The 16,674-nt window shown below is 30.7% G+C and overlaps 3 protein-coding genes across 4 annotated transcripts in view; 1 reads left to right on the forward strand and 2 right to left on the reverse strand.

Moving 5' to 3' along the window:
* LOC115875156 (chitin synthase chs-2) overlaps nucleotides 1-8,724 on the forward strand; it is a 75,136-nt gene extending 66,412 nt beyond the window's left edge. The window contains exons 15-18 of one of the 2 annotated variants that reach the window (XM_030890546.1): nucleotides 1,560-1,736; nucleotides 5,892-6,056; nucleotides 6,117-6,363; nucleotides 7,984-8,724. In XM_030890546.1, coding sequence (XP_030746406.1) covers nucleotides 1,560-1,736; nucleotides 5,892-6,056; nucleotides 6,117-6,363; nucleotides 7,984-8,315 — 921 coding nt within the window. In that variant the 3' untranslated portion in view covers nucleotides 8,316-8,724. Of the gene's footprint in view, nucleotides 1-1,042; nucleotides 1,220-1,559; nucleotides 1,737-5,891; nucleotides 6,057-6,116; nucleotides 6,364-7,983 lie in introns of both variants that reach the window. The other variant, XM_030890545.1, reaches the window with a different exon arrangement.
* Nucleotides 8,725-10,764: 2,040 nt separating this feature from the next.
* On the reverse strand, nucleotides 10,765-16,214 carry LOC115875158 (histone H4 transcription factor-like). Its single transcript, XM_030890547.1, has 9 exons — nucleotides 16,046-16,214; nucleotides 15,676-15,986; nucleotides 14,483-14,630; nucleotides 14,091-14,423; nucleotides 13,763-13,915; nucleotides 13,511-13,709; nucleotides 13,321-13,453; nucleotides 11,189-11,307; nucleotides 10,765-11,132 (listed from the first exon to the last, which is right to left on the reverse strand). Exons 2-9 carry the CDS (start codon nucleotides 15,847-15,849, stop codon nucleotides 10,796-10,798), a joined length of 1,596 nt encoding a protein of 531 aa, XP_030746407.1. The 5' UTR covers nucleotides 15,850-15,986; nucleotides 16,046-16,214; the 3' UTR covers nucleotides 10,765-10,795.
* Nucleotides 15,855-16,654, reverse strand: LOC115875178 (mitotic spindle assembly checkpoint protein MAD2B). The gene is made up of 4 exons (XM_030890582.1): nucleotides 16,630-16,654; nucleotides 16,278-16,563; nucleotides 16,046-16,211; nucleotides 15,855-15,986 (listed from the first exon to the last, which is right to left on the reverse strand). Exons 1-4 carry the CDS (start codon nucleotides 16,652-16,654, stop codon nucleotides 15,855-15,857), a joined length of 609 nt encoding a protein of 202 aa, XP_030746442.1.
* Between the last annotated feature and the right edge of the window lie 20 nt (nucleotides 16,655-16,674).

Genomic DNA, 16,674 nt, shown 5'->3' on the forward strand with positions numbered 1-16,674 from the left:
ATTTATGAGAAAACTGTGTATGATCTTGTAAACAATCACTAATAATTAATCAGAAAGTTTGCACACAAGTAGGAAATTTGCCTATGTGGATTATCATTCCAGTAGGACTTTACATAAAACAGATATATTGATTCTTAAAAACTACTGTAACAATAATATTCCCAGTTTCCAAGTCCCAGTCTTCTCTGCGTATAAACATATTCTAGAAAATGTTATTCATTTTTCTTTAAAATGTTCAGATATTTCTTTTAGCTGCATATTATACACTATCCGCAAAAAGTCCGCATCAAATGATATTTTATTTTTATTAGAAACAGGCATTTTTGTTTTTCTAAATAGGTATCAAATTTTAAGTAAGTATTTTAGGTAGATACAAAATATTAAGATATGAAAAATTAAATAAAAATTTTCAAAATTGCAATAAATGAGGGTACTTTTTGTCATTTTGACAAGATATTGACAGGTAAATCAAAACCCGCAGATATATAACTGTAGATATATTTAATTTTTGTTTTTACACAAGCAAAAACTACCTGTGTTACCCATGTTCAGTCTCTAAAAATCATTAAAAATGCCATTAAACTTTCATAAACCAGAGAAGGGTACAAATGTACCCCAGCAGACTCCATTTTTTGTGGTATTTTCTGAATTATTATTTTTTACTTAATTTCGTCTGAGCTATCTTCCATAAACGTACTCTTATTTCAGTATATAGAATTTACAACAAATTTCTTTTTATTGAAACAACTTACAGTGACTTTATTGCTTGGGGTACAGGTATACCCCGCTAAAAACAACATTTAAAGGGCATTTCTACTAAAAAACGTAGGGGTATTTTTGTACCCCACTTAATTATTGAGTGGGGTGTAAATGTACCCCAACTTTTTTTAATAAAAATTTATTTTTATAGAATTTAATGGATTTAATGGAATTTGTTTACCCCAGGTTTATAAAAGTTATTGCAGACGATTTTGCGGATACTGTATATTTCTAATACCAAATTCGAATTGGCAAATTATAACCGACTTTTGCAAAATTATAGGCCCGCATTGCATCCGACCTTAAAGAGCTTAGAGACCAATCAGTATTCGCTTTCTTTATGCTGAACGCCCTTTTTGTTCTTATCGTATTTTTACTCACCCTGAAAAAGGACCATCTGCATATCAAATGGCCCTTCGGCGTCAAGACCAACATAACCTACGACGAGAGCTCACAAGAGGTAACTAGAATGGGATCGCTTGGCACAAATTTGACGAAAAAATGTACAATATAAGTCAATCTGAGTCATATTATAAGGGCATAGACTCAGAATGACTTATATTTATGTAAAAATATACAAAAGATAACAAAAAGGATTTTTTATAAAAAAAATATTTCATTCTTTTTTTTTTGAAGATGGACTCGGAATAATTATTGAAAATTGACTAAACAAAATGTACTAAGCTTCAATAGTTTTCGCGCGCCTGGTAAACCGTCTGCTTCCGGATATTCGTCAAAGGTACCAAGTGTCCCAAACACGGACCGCTTTGACTAATGTAGCCTTAACTTTTTGATTGCAGGACCGCATAGCGAAGGACTTAATCGAGCTTCGCAATAAGTCGGTATTCGCATTCTTCATGTTCAACGCTCTGTTCGTATTAGTGGTATTCTTATTGCAACTTAACAAGGATCAGATCCATGTTAAGTGGCCTCTCGGAGTTAAAACGAATATTACGTACGTCGAGGAGACCTCTGAGGTACAATTTAAAGGACCGTTGAGAATGTTATTACACGTCTTCTATTCTGGAACTTGGAACTACTAATGATGTGTGTCTCTTGTGACCCGGCCTGTGGGACTTAATTTTCTTCCTGTGATTTATTGAAGAACGGTGATAGGTTACTGATATCTATTAGGCTATCGTGAATATAAGTCAGAGTAATAAAATATGGGGAAAGAAACATCAAGAAATAACTAAGAAAAGATTTGTAAAAATCTAAAACTTAAAAAAATATGTTTTTTTCAAACATCACAAAAGTATTGATTTTTGCGACGTGATTGACAATATAAAAAAGTCATTATAATGCCTAGGCATAACAGTAAAACACTTTTACGCCTAAGCCCAAAAGTACGAACATATATTATAAAACTTACATAAAGTGTCAAATTCAACGAGCGTAACCATACTCTCTCGATATATAATTACTTACAAGGTATTGCTTTTAAACCTTTTTATATTATTTGGAAAGTTTGAAATTGTTTAAAAAATATTTGTGGCGTTTGAAAAAAGTAGCATGTTCTATTCGGAGTAAAAATTACTTTTTGTTCTTGGCCTGTATGTCAAACGTACAGCCTCACCACAAAAAGTATCATTTTTACTCCTAAACGACTCTTAATAAAACAATAATACTATATTTTTCAAACGTCACTAAAGTATTAATCATAGATAAATGAAATAAATATAGATTGAAATGCGCGTCCACATTTTGGGTCGCAAAATTGTTTTGGGTCGCGACCGTTGTACGCGATCTGGCGCTGCTATAGCGGTTGTTAAGAACAACCGCAAATAAAAACAGAAATAATTTTCACTTGTCCATATCTCGTGTCAAAGTCAGAATCTTCAAAAATTATAAAATCTTTCAAAATCTAAACCGCTCTCATTGAAAAAATTCCGAAAAGTGTTTAAAGCGTCTATTTTCAAAGTAATTATTGCTATCTTGTGAATTTAAGTTAAGTTTTATTTACTCAAGCCCGTGATAATTGTGAAAAAATGGTATTAAAAACTGTGCTGTGGACTGCAAAAACAATCGTGGGTCGTGGTATAACGTCGGTTTCCAATGTTTCATAGGTATTTCGTACATGTCCTTATATAAAATAAAGTTTCTTGTATGCAACACACTGTATTTTATTTATAAAATTAAAAGAAAATAATAAATTTGAATAAATAATATTTGGGCGATATAATTCCGGAAAATGCCGAACCGCTCCGAAATTTTCAAAAGCTTTGGGTCGCGACCGTTCTAGAATAGCAAGAATAGCGCCAAATAGTATATATCGTATTAATTTTTGCGATGTAATTGACAATATAAAAATGTCATTTTAACATCTAGGCCAAAGAATATACCTAGCTAGAAAAAGAATGGACTCTGTCATATTGAAAAATGGTCCTACAGAAGTGGCGCCATCTATTGAGTAGGGCTTGTTTTAAATGGACCGAAGCGCGGGCTTTTTAAATGAGCGTATTTATTGAATTTTACTCTAAAATAATTAAATTTGATTATTAAATCTTATTTTTTACACAAATTCAACAATACTAATAACAAGTATCGTCGTGATGTGTAAAAAATAAGATTTAACAGTATAATTTATACAATTATTAAATACAATTAAAGCCAAACATGTGAAATATTATTTATTATTTAAAGTTTTTATTTATAAGAAAAATATTTAAACATCGTTTATTATAATAAAACAAGACCAACGTAACACGCCCAAAGTTTTGTAAATGGAGTAAATATAAATAGGTACTTAAATGATGGCAAAAATAAAAAACTTACATTATATTTTTAGGGCCACAAACAAAAAGAATTGTCTAATAAAAACACATATAACAAATTATAGTTTGAAAAACGTGTTGGTAATCATTTTTGATAATATTATGATTGGCGCTATGACAACGACAATATTTTTTGAGAATTTGACAATAGTATGACAATGGCCGTTGGAAACTATGGAAACTACAAAAAAAATCTGATTGAACGCCATCTGGCAATAACTAGTAGCAACTTCTTAACCTAAAAATTAATTGCACTACCACCTAGCGCCCGAGGCTGGAACTATTTTATTTGAAATTTCCGTTGAAACGGTGGAACCGCTTTTGCTATTTCACTTTCCGGCCCCTGATCTAGGCATAAAAGTAAAGGAATTTTGCGCCTACGCCTTGGCCTACGCACAAAAGTACAAAAATTTAAACTAACATTAAGTGTTGTGGTGTCAATATCAACGAGTGTATCCATTGTTGCTCGATATATAATTACTTACAAGGTATTACTTTCTATATTATTTTCTACGTCTGAAAATGTTAAAAAAAGTATCAGTGAAGTTCAAAAAAAAATAGTATGTTTTGTTCGGCGTAAAAATGTACTTTTTGTACCTGTTAAACGTACAGCACGTATGTGCAGGTCCTAGGTAGGATGTGAGTATAATTCCTCTGATTCTAGCCTCTGCTGTTTCAGGATCTTTATCGCAGAGTCTGAAGCAAAGGCTTCCTTGATACAGGTTGAGCTTATTCCAGATAGCATTTAACAGACATATGCACTGTCACTTACAAAACTTAATAATAAATAAAAAAACGTTTAATGAACCAATTTAAAATCTCTGTGTAAAACTTCACATAAGATACATACTTTTTTAAAAATTCTATATTTATATTACTCTGACACAAGCATCCATTTTTATTATTATAAATGCATGCGATCTAACATGCCTTATATACTTCTATATATTCTTCGCCAATAGGTACAGTATACTGAGCACTGTTTGTTATAAATTACGAATCACGTGAATTCCTTTGTGATTAATCAAATTCCTCCTCCTCCAAACAGCATACCTTTCCACCAAAGTGGTCTTCTTATTTCTTTGCATCCCAAAGATTTCAGGTTGATGGTAAAATTAACATTGGAAGGAGAGTGTTAATATTAGCACTATATATGTATATGTTCTACACCAGTTTAAGGTTCTAACAAAAACCAACAGCAACACAAAACCAAGGATTATTAAAATTTCGAATCATTTAATATATATTTCCAAAACTTAACTCAATTAGAATAGAAACAGATTCGAAATTTTAATACAAAATCTGGAAATTTACACAATTAAAAATACCATTTCATTCATATTCATTTGCGGTCAAAATTTATAAAATTTGACAATTTTGTGATACAAAAATTAAATAACATTCACTAATCACTTATTATTCAAACAAACAAAAAATCTCACACACACTAGTTTTTCGGATTTTTAAACACGTTTCGTCTTTTAAACCTTCTTTGGTATGTTACATTATGGCAGTCCTCTAAAAAAATTGCACCAATATCTTCACTCTTAATTTTCCTCACGAATTCATTATGTGATAACACACTGTACTGATCTTATAACTTGTTTAGTTATAAAGTGTTTAAAACGATATTTTATATACAACACACTCTGAAATGTTATTACAAAACGATACTTAAAAAAATACCAGCTTTTAACCAGGATTTTGAATGGCCTGCAAAAAATAATTGCATGGAGTCGAATGACAATATGTATGATAAAAGACTATTATATATATTTTCAATCAAATAACAATTACTGTTTAAAGTTGTATATATAATAAACAAAGGTACTCTCAATAAAACAGTTAATTATTATGTGAAACTCTCAATTATTCTATTTCTAGAATGATCAAAACTTGCTAACAAATAAACTGAAGACACAGATAATTTAGAACTAAAATCTTAGGTCTTTATTTTAAGTGATCAATATATCAATATGATCGAAAAAGAACATCGTTAGCTAATGCTATGAAGTGAAGATCGCTGTCATTTTCTACGTAAAATTATATGGGGAATGTCATCGATGTTCATTTCCAAGCCAACTGGACACCGTTTTTTTCATACAGTATAAAATATTTGCAGTTTTTCTAAGTAAAAAACTCAATTACAAAAAAATGTGGCTCAATATCAAATACAGAAACTTAAAAAAGGCATTACTAAAACAAATTCACAGTATTAAATATAATTTTCACATTATTTATAACTGTTTTTGATAGTATCTTAAAATATATATTATTTCCTATTTATAAGTTGTTATATAAGTATTTAAAAGTAATAAAATAGAACAATTTTATTAATTAAACGTCTTTTTTACTTAGGTTCACATCACAAAAGAATATCTTCAACTGGAACCCATTGGTTTAGTTTTCGTGTTCTTCTTTGCCCTTATTTTGGTGATCCAATTCGTAGCTATGTTGTTCCACAGATTCGGAACCATAGCCCACATACTTGCTTCGACTGAGTTGAATTTATGCAGCAAAAAGGTAATAAACAACTTTAATTCAAAAGATTTCCCTAATATTGAACTTGAATAAAATTTTCAGAAAGAGGAACTGTCTCCAAATGCTCTGCTGGATAAACAAGCTGTAGAAATAGTGAAGCAGCTGCAAAAATTGCAAGGAATCGACGATGGAGATTATGATAATGATTCTGGATCAGGCCCTGATAGAATAGGCCGCAGGAAAACGATCCATAACATTGAAAGAGCTGCTCAGAAGAAAAGACAGATCGGAACGCTGGACGTTGCCTTCAAGAAAAGATTTGCTAAAATCAATGCCAATCCTAATGGAGGTAAGTACTTATACAAAAACAAATTGAAAATGTAAATGTCTTAAAAACAATTTTAAATACCTTATGACTTTATAGATATTTGATAATAATTATTAAATTCAATGATTTTTTCTCTAAATGTTACTTATGAATATTATTTTCATAACTTCTGAGGTTACGATTCACTTATTCTAATTAAAAAGTTGATGGAATAAGTATAACCACAGTCTCTCTGTCCAAGAAAAGTACATGTGAGGGTGGCATTTGTGGTCTGTCATTTTCAGTCAAAAGTAGATTATTTTGTCTGTCATTTCTTGAATGTCATCTGTCGAAATTTTTCCTTAAAATGATTGTCACTAATAAATCTGCGGTATTACTACAACCACGAATTCAAGATCTTATTTCTTTTTGTATTAGTTCAATTGTTTAATTCAATATATAAATTGCATTAAATGAAAAACAAGCCAACTATTTTAAAAAAATTAAAAAATACCAAAAACAGCATAACTTATTGCAAAAGTTGTTTGAGAATTTTTTTCATAATATATGCTACTACGATAGCCTTTTTCTAAATAATGAGATTGAAAGAAATACGTAGTACGAAATTATCTCTGACCTGGTCAAATTCTCAATAACATTATTTTTATAGTTAATATTTACAGGGTGTTTCAAAAAACATGTGCCATCTCCCGTGCGGAGATTCCTCACATAGAAATAAGATTTATTTTTCATATCAACATATCATAGTCATAACATAGGTCCGATTCTGCTTTGTTTCGTAACTACAGGGTGTAAAGGGTGCTTTGTTTCGTAACTACAGGGTGTAACTAAAGTCTTAATATTTTTTCGATTTATTATTAATTAATTTTCTTCTAAGTAATTTTAGTGTTTCGAATGAAATTTTGAGGGTAAAAGTTACAAGCTAAAAACAAAGTAAAAGCTAAAAAAGTGTCGACATATTCACCAATGACGTGCATATGGGTTATCACTGGAATATTTTTCTAAAAAAATCATCTACGCCACTGACTTTTTTTTCTGTTAGAAAAGTAGTGTAAGCAATTTAATGCCAATTTAAAGTTGTCTCTTGATTTTGTTGATTTCGGCCTCCTTGATGAGATAAACGTCACAACCTCTCAAAAAATTTAATATCATTAACTTGCGAAAGTTTAGTAGAAAAGTACTCATTGATTCCTCATAAAAAATATGAAAAAAAGTTCCTATAAACATGGGTATGAAAATACATAGCTTTTTAAAATGCTTTTTTAAAAAATAAAATACACAAGATGGTGTAACTTTAAAGTATGATAATTAGGTATATTCATAATATATATTGCCACGTTTCACTTTTTCTTCTAAATTAAAAGATTAATGCGAATTGGCAGTTGGACTTGATCAAATCCTCCTGACAAAATTTTATACATCCTTGAAATAAACTTTAAAATATAGTTGCTGATAAATCTGCAGCCTAAATTGAAGATTTAAATAAAAACCCAAACAACTTCTGAAGTTCCAGGACAAATTTCTGAAAGTATTATTCTAATTTTATTACAGCATCACCTATATAAATATTAAAATACATTTTAGTCGCTGATATTCTATGAAATGTATTAAGATAAACTAAAAAAAAATGTTTTATTCTAGGTACACCCGTTCTAAGTCGCAGAATGACGATGCGTCGCGAAACAATGAAAGCTCTAGAAGTGAGAGTAAACTCCGTGATGGCCGAAAGAAGAAAGTCACAAATGAAGACACTAGGTGCCAAAAATGAATTCAACCTGGCCAACAACAACGTAAACAACCTGACGAGGAACCACAGGAGCAGCGTGGCCAGCAGCATACCTGCCAAAGAGATTTTCGAGAACGGTCACGTGAACAAAGCTTTTGAGGAGGAAAGCACTTACGGAAGCCGAAACTCGCTACAGATGCAGAAAAGAAGTAATCCTCAATGGAAGGGAAGCAATAGCAGAATGTAAATATTAGGAAAAATGTAAAATTTTCAAATCACTGCCAATAATACTCCTATAATACTCGTAAACGACTCTTGTAATCCGTATTTTATGTTACCTTCTTGTCAAAGACAATAAATATATGTCTGGATGGCTAAAATTTTCAGTTCTTCTGTTTTCTTCTCAAACAACAATAAGCCATTCTGATAAAACAATTTTAGTCTTTGCATTTGTACTCTCCAAGAAAGTTAAGATATTTTTTTATACTGCCATAGTTATATAAGTTGACCTGTAATCTCTCTTTTTTCTTTTTTTACCTCTTTTTTATAAGACTCTAAGTAAGCTCAAATGTAAAAATATTATATTTAGGTAAATTGTATTTATATTTAGTGTTAGGGCTTGAAATTTGTGATAAGATTTTAATAAATTAAAAAGAATCTCCATAAATGTTATTTTACTAAGAGACAAGCAACACTTTCTTTGTGTCTTTACATCACAGTGTAAGTGTGTAACTATTACTAAACTTGAAAAATACGCCAAAATATATTTTTTTCATTCTATCCATTCCTCCAGTGCCAAAAAATCTCTCACAATATACAATGTGGTATTAAAACTACAATATCAAAAATATGAATAGGTTCTAAAATACTTATTTCGTTTGGAACCTATTTATATTTTTTTATATTATAGTTTTGCCGTTGGACAACGGATAAATGACGCTTATAATATGTCATTATCAAGAGCGCAGCTTTAAACATATTCAAAAAATAATCAAATTTAAATAATGTGAAATAATTCTACTACGCTTACTGTGTTCATTCGATTAGAGGATATTTATATGTACCATTGCGATAAAAAAAAAGTAGTACAAGAATTTGTAGCCTCAGATAGAACTCCTGGTCTATAAGTATGCCACCTAACTTTTTAGGCGTTACCATGAATTTGATAATAATTGGTAGGTATACGTGGCGAAATAAAAGTATAAAAAATTTAGAGACTTTTTAAAAATGGGCAATTTTTCAAGTTTTTTTTTATTTTATTATAGACCAGCAGATTAAATCATATTTTGTGGTACTACTTTTTTTATCGCAATGGTACATAAAGATAAGCATTCTGTAAATAAACCTAACTTTTTCACATAAAATACAGATTAACACGTCAGTTAAAAATTCAGTTGTCCAGATATGTAATTTTTTAAATCTTTTATAACTTTTAGTTAATATTAAAATTAATGTATTGTTCTCATGACTGACATATTTGATATAAGAAGTAAAACGTAGTGAAACACAGTTCTCATTGGAAAGATATCCAACCTAATGGCCGATTTAATGAACAGTGCTTTCCATAAAATCAATAAAATGAAAAATATACGAAATAATACACATATACTGATTTCTTTCGAAAATCGACAACTATGAAACTATGAGCCCTTCCCGGACACAAACGGTACATTGTGTGACAGAAAATTGTAGAGAGAAACAAGCCCTATAACATAGGATACAACATTTTAATGAACAGTGCTTTCCATAAAATCAATAAAATGAAAAATATACGAAATAATATACTTGTACTGATTTTTTTCGAAAATCGACAACTATGAAACTATCAATCCTTCCCGGACTAAAACGGTACATTGTGAGACTGGGGTGAGGCTGATATGATTTCGCCTTGCGTCTCAAGTGCTGTCCGGTGGAGACACCAATCGTTCTGCGGTCAACGTATAAAACACTTATTTTCTCTAATTCGGCCAGCGAAGGCATATCAAAGGCGATGTGGATCTGAAAGCGACAGTGTTGCCATATTAAAATGTATAATATCTGTAATACGTTCGACGAAAATATCTTCGGAAGGAAAATCCGCGTTTATGTATTAAAATATATTGGTGTTAAACATAGAATAAACAACAAAAATAAAAACTCTTTTATATGTACTGAATACGTCGTGTGATCGAAAAAAGTCGTTTAGTAAGCTTGGAAATGACGATTATTGACAGTTACCATAATATTTTACATAAGAAATAACAATAGGAATAACGTACTGTACCCAAAATCCGTAAATCTACGGATTAATCAGTAGTTCCTGGCGACACTGCCTTCGGCCCCAACCACGTTGCGACGGTACAATATTCTTCATACGCTGCGCTGTAAAAAACAGTGCGCAGCAGCGCAAAGCTAAACTAAATCTCGGAATTCTCAGACAGGCTGACGTTAACGCCAGCTACATCTGGGCAGGTTTTGTGCTACGAAATCGCCCAGAAGGTTGCGCATTTTCTTATTTCTTCAATCAACGATAATAGCAAAAACTGAGTAGTTTTTAGTATTTTTGGACATTTTTAAATTTAAATTCATCATCATTTAAATATGTTATCTGAAATATTATTACAACTCTCGACAAAAAAAACAATATTGACAAGACTGACAGAGCGATAAGCGCCATCTCCATCTCTTTAATAAAAATGCAATAATCTAATGACCTGATTTAATAAATTCATAATAATACAAAAAAAGTTAACTAATAATAATTTCGCCCACTTCAATCTCCTCGCTCTTAATGATCACTCCATTTTCGTCAACGTCTTCAATCGTAACAATAATTTCCCGATTTTCTACCGTTCTATCTTCAGCAATATCCAAATTTTCGATTTGTTTCACAGTCTGTTCTTCCTCCTCCATCAATGTCAACTTGTAACTACCGTCAGTCTCATCCCGAACCAAATTATAAGTAGTTATTTTCCTTTTTTCAACGGGCTTCATTGACTCGCTTTTTATCATTTCTTCCGTAACTTCTAAACTTTCGTACCGAACCGTTTGCAAACGAAACACTCCATCAGAATCCTTCCTATATCTATAAAACGTTTGAGTTTAATAAGATGTCATTGTGACAAAAATATCTATGTTCACCTGAAACGCGAATGACCAGATGGCCATTGAAACTTGTGAAAATTCATCAAATGTTTGGTTAGATAACAGCCACGCAAGAAAGGGGTTTTGCAGATCTGGCACTCATAATAGGTAGTTTCCTAAAAAAATAATATACAGGTTGTCCCTGATGAGTATGTACTACAGATTTTAATACGCATTTAAGACGGAATCGACTTCATGAGACGCCAGTTTTTGATGTTTGACATTTCAGTTGACACACGTTTGAAACTGATTTGTATTTTAGCAGATTTATTGGATTTTTTTAATTTTATTTAATGTTATTTGTTGATTATTTTATCACAGAAAATCATTCAATTTTAAAATAAAAATATTCAAAGCAATCAGATGAGCAGTAATCAAACAGAGACAAACGAAAAACAAAACAAAAGAGTGAAACCAAAGCAATCAAAACACGTTGGAAGTATGGAGTGTAGAGGTATCAGATATACTAGGGGCTGGCAAAGGTTAGTCTTGGGTCGAAATTTCCGTATGCAAGAAGAATACAATGCGTTTATAATGTACTGAAAAAAGAGAGAACAGTAAACACGTTGCCAAACGTACGAAATAAACCGAGAAAGTGCGCACATTGCTACGAGACGTGGAAGGGCTGTTTGTCGCAGTCCACCGGTCGACCCAATCAGTACCTCTGTCAGTACTTAAAGTTCTAGGGAAAGGTGTACATCATGCGTTCAGCTTCACGATTTAATTACGTCTTGCGATACTTTATTTGTTTATTTATTAACGAGTCTTTGTAATTTTCCCTATAGCTTGAAAATTTCTAAGTGCAAGTTAGAAACGCTTGCATTTTTGGTAAAAATAAAGTGGAATTCAGTTGGTGTTCGACAGTGGTCGCGCTATTAGAACTCTGAATTCGAAATGAATCGATATCTCAAAATCTATTATAAATAATTGATTGTAGTTTTTTTCAAAAACTTTCTTAACATCCCTGTTATATTTTCTTCGCAGACAGTATGTGAAATTCTTTATAAATAAAAAAGTTACACGTTTGCTGAAAATTGCTATGCACTAAAAGTAAATGGATGGGTTGTTTAAAACTTTTGAATGGAAAAAAATAACCTTATCGAATTTTTCTTATTTAAATATATTGTAAAAGATCCGATCTTCAAAATAAAAAAGTTTCAATATCTAAAGTGATTCTTGTTATGGAGTGTTATGTGTTAAAAAGTTGAGTTCTTGAATTATCGCGATTACTGACGTTTTATCGTTATAAAAAAAAATGGGTACCCTAACGATATCCTTACAATTCCATTTCAGATGCTCAAAAACATATCTAATGATTTTATCTAGTTATTTTTTTCGAAAAAAAGTCGTTTAAAAATTATGATGTGATTTTACTCTACCTGATAGGGAAAGGCGTACCGGCAACGCCGCAACAGCACACCGTCGCATTTCTCTCACTCCGACTTAATAAGATCCCTATGCGATTTACTTCCACACATGTAAGTACCGACCCAAAAGTAACAGTTGTCAGCACGGTATAAGAATGTAGGGGAAAAAATTATTCTTTGCTCTTTATTTTTCCATCAGCTATTCAAGCAACTTCGCACCAAAAACACTTTCACAATCGTTAAATAATAAAGAAAACACAAGATATGGATAAAAAAGAATTGTTTTATATTCTAAAAAATAGAAACAAAGCTTTTTTTGGGTAATGTTTGGTTATGTTACTTTTATTCCCTTATCTATGGTTACTTTTCATTTTTAGATTTATGCGTTATTATGTTGCACTGTGGTCATTTGTCATCTTCCCATGTGACCACTTTTTCAAATAAAGTCCCATAAAAGATATTTTTCATCTCTACACTCCATAGTTGGAAGCTAGAATAAGGGCGGTATTCCTGTTCTTCAGAAAGTATACCGCCGAACGGCGGTTTTTATATTTAGTAACAACTACCGTATTCGAAAAATTTACCTCGTTTTTCGGCGGTATTCAAGTTCAAATTGAAAAAAAACTGTAACTGCTTCATTGAATAATAGATCTTAAGTTATGATATTTTTTGTTATATTTTTAGTTAAACTTAAGTTATTTGAATATATTACAACTGAGACCAATTAATTTTTTTGCAATAAATATAACTTTTAAAACTTACCTTTCCGTGAATTTTAATCATGTGATTGGTCAATCCGATTTTACTTTTACATCCAAATTCACACTGATCACATTTAAACGGTTTCTCTTGGTGTGTCAAAAGGTGAGTATTTAAATTACACTTTGCTACAAATCTAATAAAAAAAACAAATTACTTAAATACATATAGATATAAATTAGAGAAGCCATACTTTTTATCACAGAACGAACAAGCAAAACTTCTTATGTCCATATGCTTGTACCTATAATGCTTAGCTAGCATAGAAGGCTTAGGACAGGTCATATCACACATATTACATTTGTATTGGTTTATATGAGCTTTCATGTGTTCACTCAGAATTCGCTCACTGGAAAATAGTTTTAAACATTGTGAACATTGATAACTTCTTACTGGAATTAAATTAATTTTGAGTATATTTTTTACAGTGGAGTATACAACTCACAGTCGCTTTTTAATTGTCTGTTTCTATGATCAGAAAAAGTAAGTTTTGTGGAAAATAAAGTGTAACATTCAGGACAGGCGACCATTTTTTCTTTAGTGTGAACTTTTAAATGGTCTGATAATCTGTAGCGTGTAGAAAACCTTTGTTTACAAACTGAAAAAATATCTGTTTTATTAAATGAATAAAAATAAAATTTTGGCAACCCTGTCAGGAAAGGATCTGCCAAAATGTTCGCTACAAGTGAGAATTTTTTTATTATTGAGTAGGTACACGAAAATATTGGATCAAAGATTGCACGCCCGGTATAATATTTTCAATATTTACTTACGTTTCCACTGACATTCAATAACAACATTTTCACCCTTCTTCTTACCAGATGGAGCTGCCTTAGCATGACATTCCACATGAAAAAAGTAATCCAAAATTGTATTGCTATTATGACCACACTCTTCCCATTCGCATAGATAGCTTTTAGTGTCAACATCAATAGAATAGAAAGATTTTACTCTGCATTCTGGCAGATTGTTCCTTTGGATAATATTTTCCCCTATATTAACCAATCTGGCATAATAACCATGATACATTATATGTTTCAGCAGTTTGTCGTATGATCCCAAGTCCACTGGATTGGGACAATTGATCCATTTACACTCAAAATCGTCTACAATTGAAGAATGCTCAAAATAAAGTCTTAGTTTAAAGCATTCACAAATTTTATACCTGCTATTTGTTCAACATGCCATGCTAAATGATTATAGAATAATTCAAAATTTGTAAATGTTTCCAAGCAATTATCCCATAAACAACTTATGTTGAGAGGTTCTTGTTTAAATGTAACTCTAACACAATGTTTTCTTTTCTTTGTTTCCTAAATGTCGTAAAATACAAGATATTACATTTAAAGAGGATGTTAAGCAAGAATAATACTTCTAGTTTTGAGTCACCCTGTGTATATAAACCTTGCAATATATTGTACTATTGTAATATATTATTCATACATTTCAATATATTTAGTTTTGAAAAGGAAATTTATAAAATATTTTCAATTAAAAAATCCATACCAAAGTTATATTTTTTCTTATGGAACACCCGGTATTTTATTTCATTTTTGGATTCTTGGGACCAAAAAAAGGTATTTATTATAAGGGTTAAATATGTTTAAAATCTTTGGTTTTTGAGATATTTGAAGATATTTAAATTTGCATGCTAGAATAAAATAGATTATTAACACCCTGTACATTACTTTTCAGAATTAATTCTTGTGCTGAGTTTAAAGGTAGAGAAATAAACTTTACAGAAAAATGTTATTACTTTCTTAAATTTATACAGGGGTATCAAAAATTGCTGATCTATTTTGAGAATTTATTTTACATAAAAACTCCGTTATTTCAAATACAACACCCTGTATTTTTTTAAATATATCGAAGCAGATTCAAATGTTCTTTCAAACTATATTAGGGTTTCCTATATCTATCTAGTTCAGATTTTGAATAAAGAGCAATTTTTTTAATAAAATGGCAACCAAGAGGGCTAGTGTCGTCATGGTGACAGTTAGTAGCTATTTTCAAAATCGAAATTAGTTTATGGACATTATTATATATAATAATTTATAACAGTTTACTTAAAGGTACCTACAATAGTTTAATAAGAAACGAGGCGAATGAGGTGCGCCACCCTGTATACTAATCCTAGACAGAAATAAAGAATAGAGAAACAATATCCACAAAAAAAATAAACAAAACAAAATAACATATATAAATATCATACAAATTATATCCAAATTTAAGAAACAAATATATTTCTACAATATAAAATAGGTTAAAATATAGACTAAATCTGCTATACACAGGACACAAAAAATAAGTAAAGACGACACTGACTAACAAATCAACTAATAAATGAATTTTACTTACCTCGTCTTTCATTTCATCAACAATCACAAGATCATTTTCAGATTGTGAAGAGTCATCATCGGAGAATCTGTTTGTTCTAAATTTCTTACATTTGCTCTGCTGCTTTCCTTTGGTTATCACATTCTCAAACACTGCCAAACTTTTAGCCTTCAAGACTTCTTCTTTAGACTCCATAATAACTAAGGTAATTGAGGTGTTTCTATAAGTATTTGTATTTTCAAACACTGTGTATCTACAGTATACACTGGTATTATAGACAGTCTATCTTCAGATATAATATCAGATTTGCTTTCTTCAACCCAAGGAAATTCCTACAGATAAATTTTAAATTAAATGACATATTAAAGAAAATATATATCAAATTCAGTACCTCAAATGAAGGGTTTTCATTAAATTCTACACTTAAGTTAAAACTGGTTTGTAGTCTGATACTAAATGAAGAATCGGTTGGCAGGTCCGGTAAATAAATTTGAGATGAATGTAGTTTTAGAATAAAGCTTCTAAAATATTGTTCAAGTTCAACAAAAAATGGATCACTAGAATAAATACAAATTTTTTTAAGCAACTAATTGATTAAAAGTCTTTTAATGTATTTTGTATACCTATCGTATAATTCTGTAACACCCAAAACATCAAAAACAAATCGTTCCCTCACTATTTCATCAGATTCAAAACAAACATACAATCTTTGTAATTGTCTCTTTTTACAATGAAATGCTACAGCTTTCAAACAGTTCTGTATATAATTCTGTATACCGGGATGTACAGCTTGATACACGACAACACCATATTTCTTTCTGGATTCGAATACAGCGTCTGGATACAATTTCCTAGCGTAGAGTATATTGTGAATAGCTATTTCGAAAAATTCACACAAAACTTCAACAGCTATAAGGAAAGGATTATTTTTTTAATTTAAATATTCATATACAAGGATATAACTTAATGATTTACCAGCCAACTGATCATTTGAGGTCATCGAAATTTTACCACACTAAA

This window comes from Sitophilus oryzae, unplaced genomic scaffold (assembly GCF_002938485.1).
Source record: "Sitophilus oryzae breed Bouriz unplaced genomic scaffold, Soryzae_2.0 scaffold_1350_pilon_pilon, whole genome shotgun sequence".
In the NCBI taxonomy this organism is placed as follows: domain Eukaryota; kingdom Metazoa; phylum Arthropoda; class Insecta; order Coleoptera; family Curculionidae; genus Sitophilus; species Sitophilus oryzae.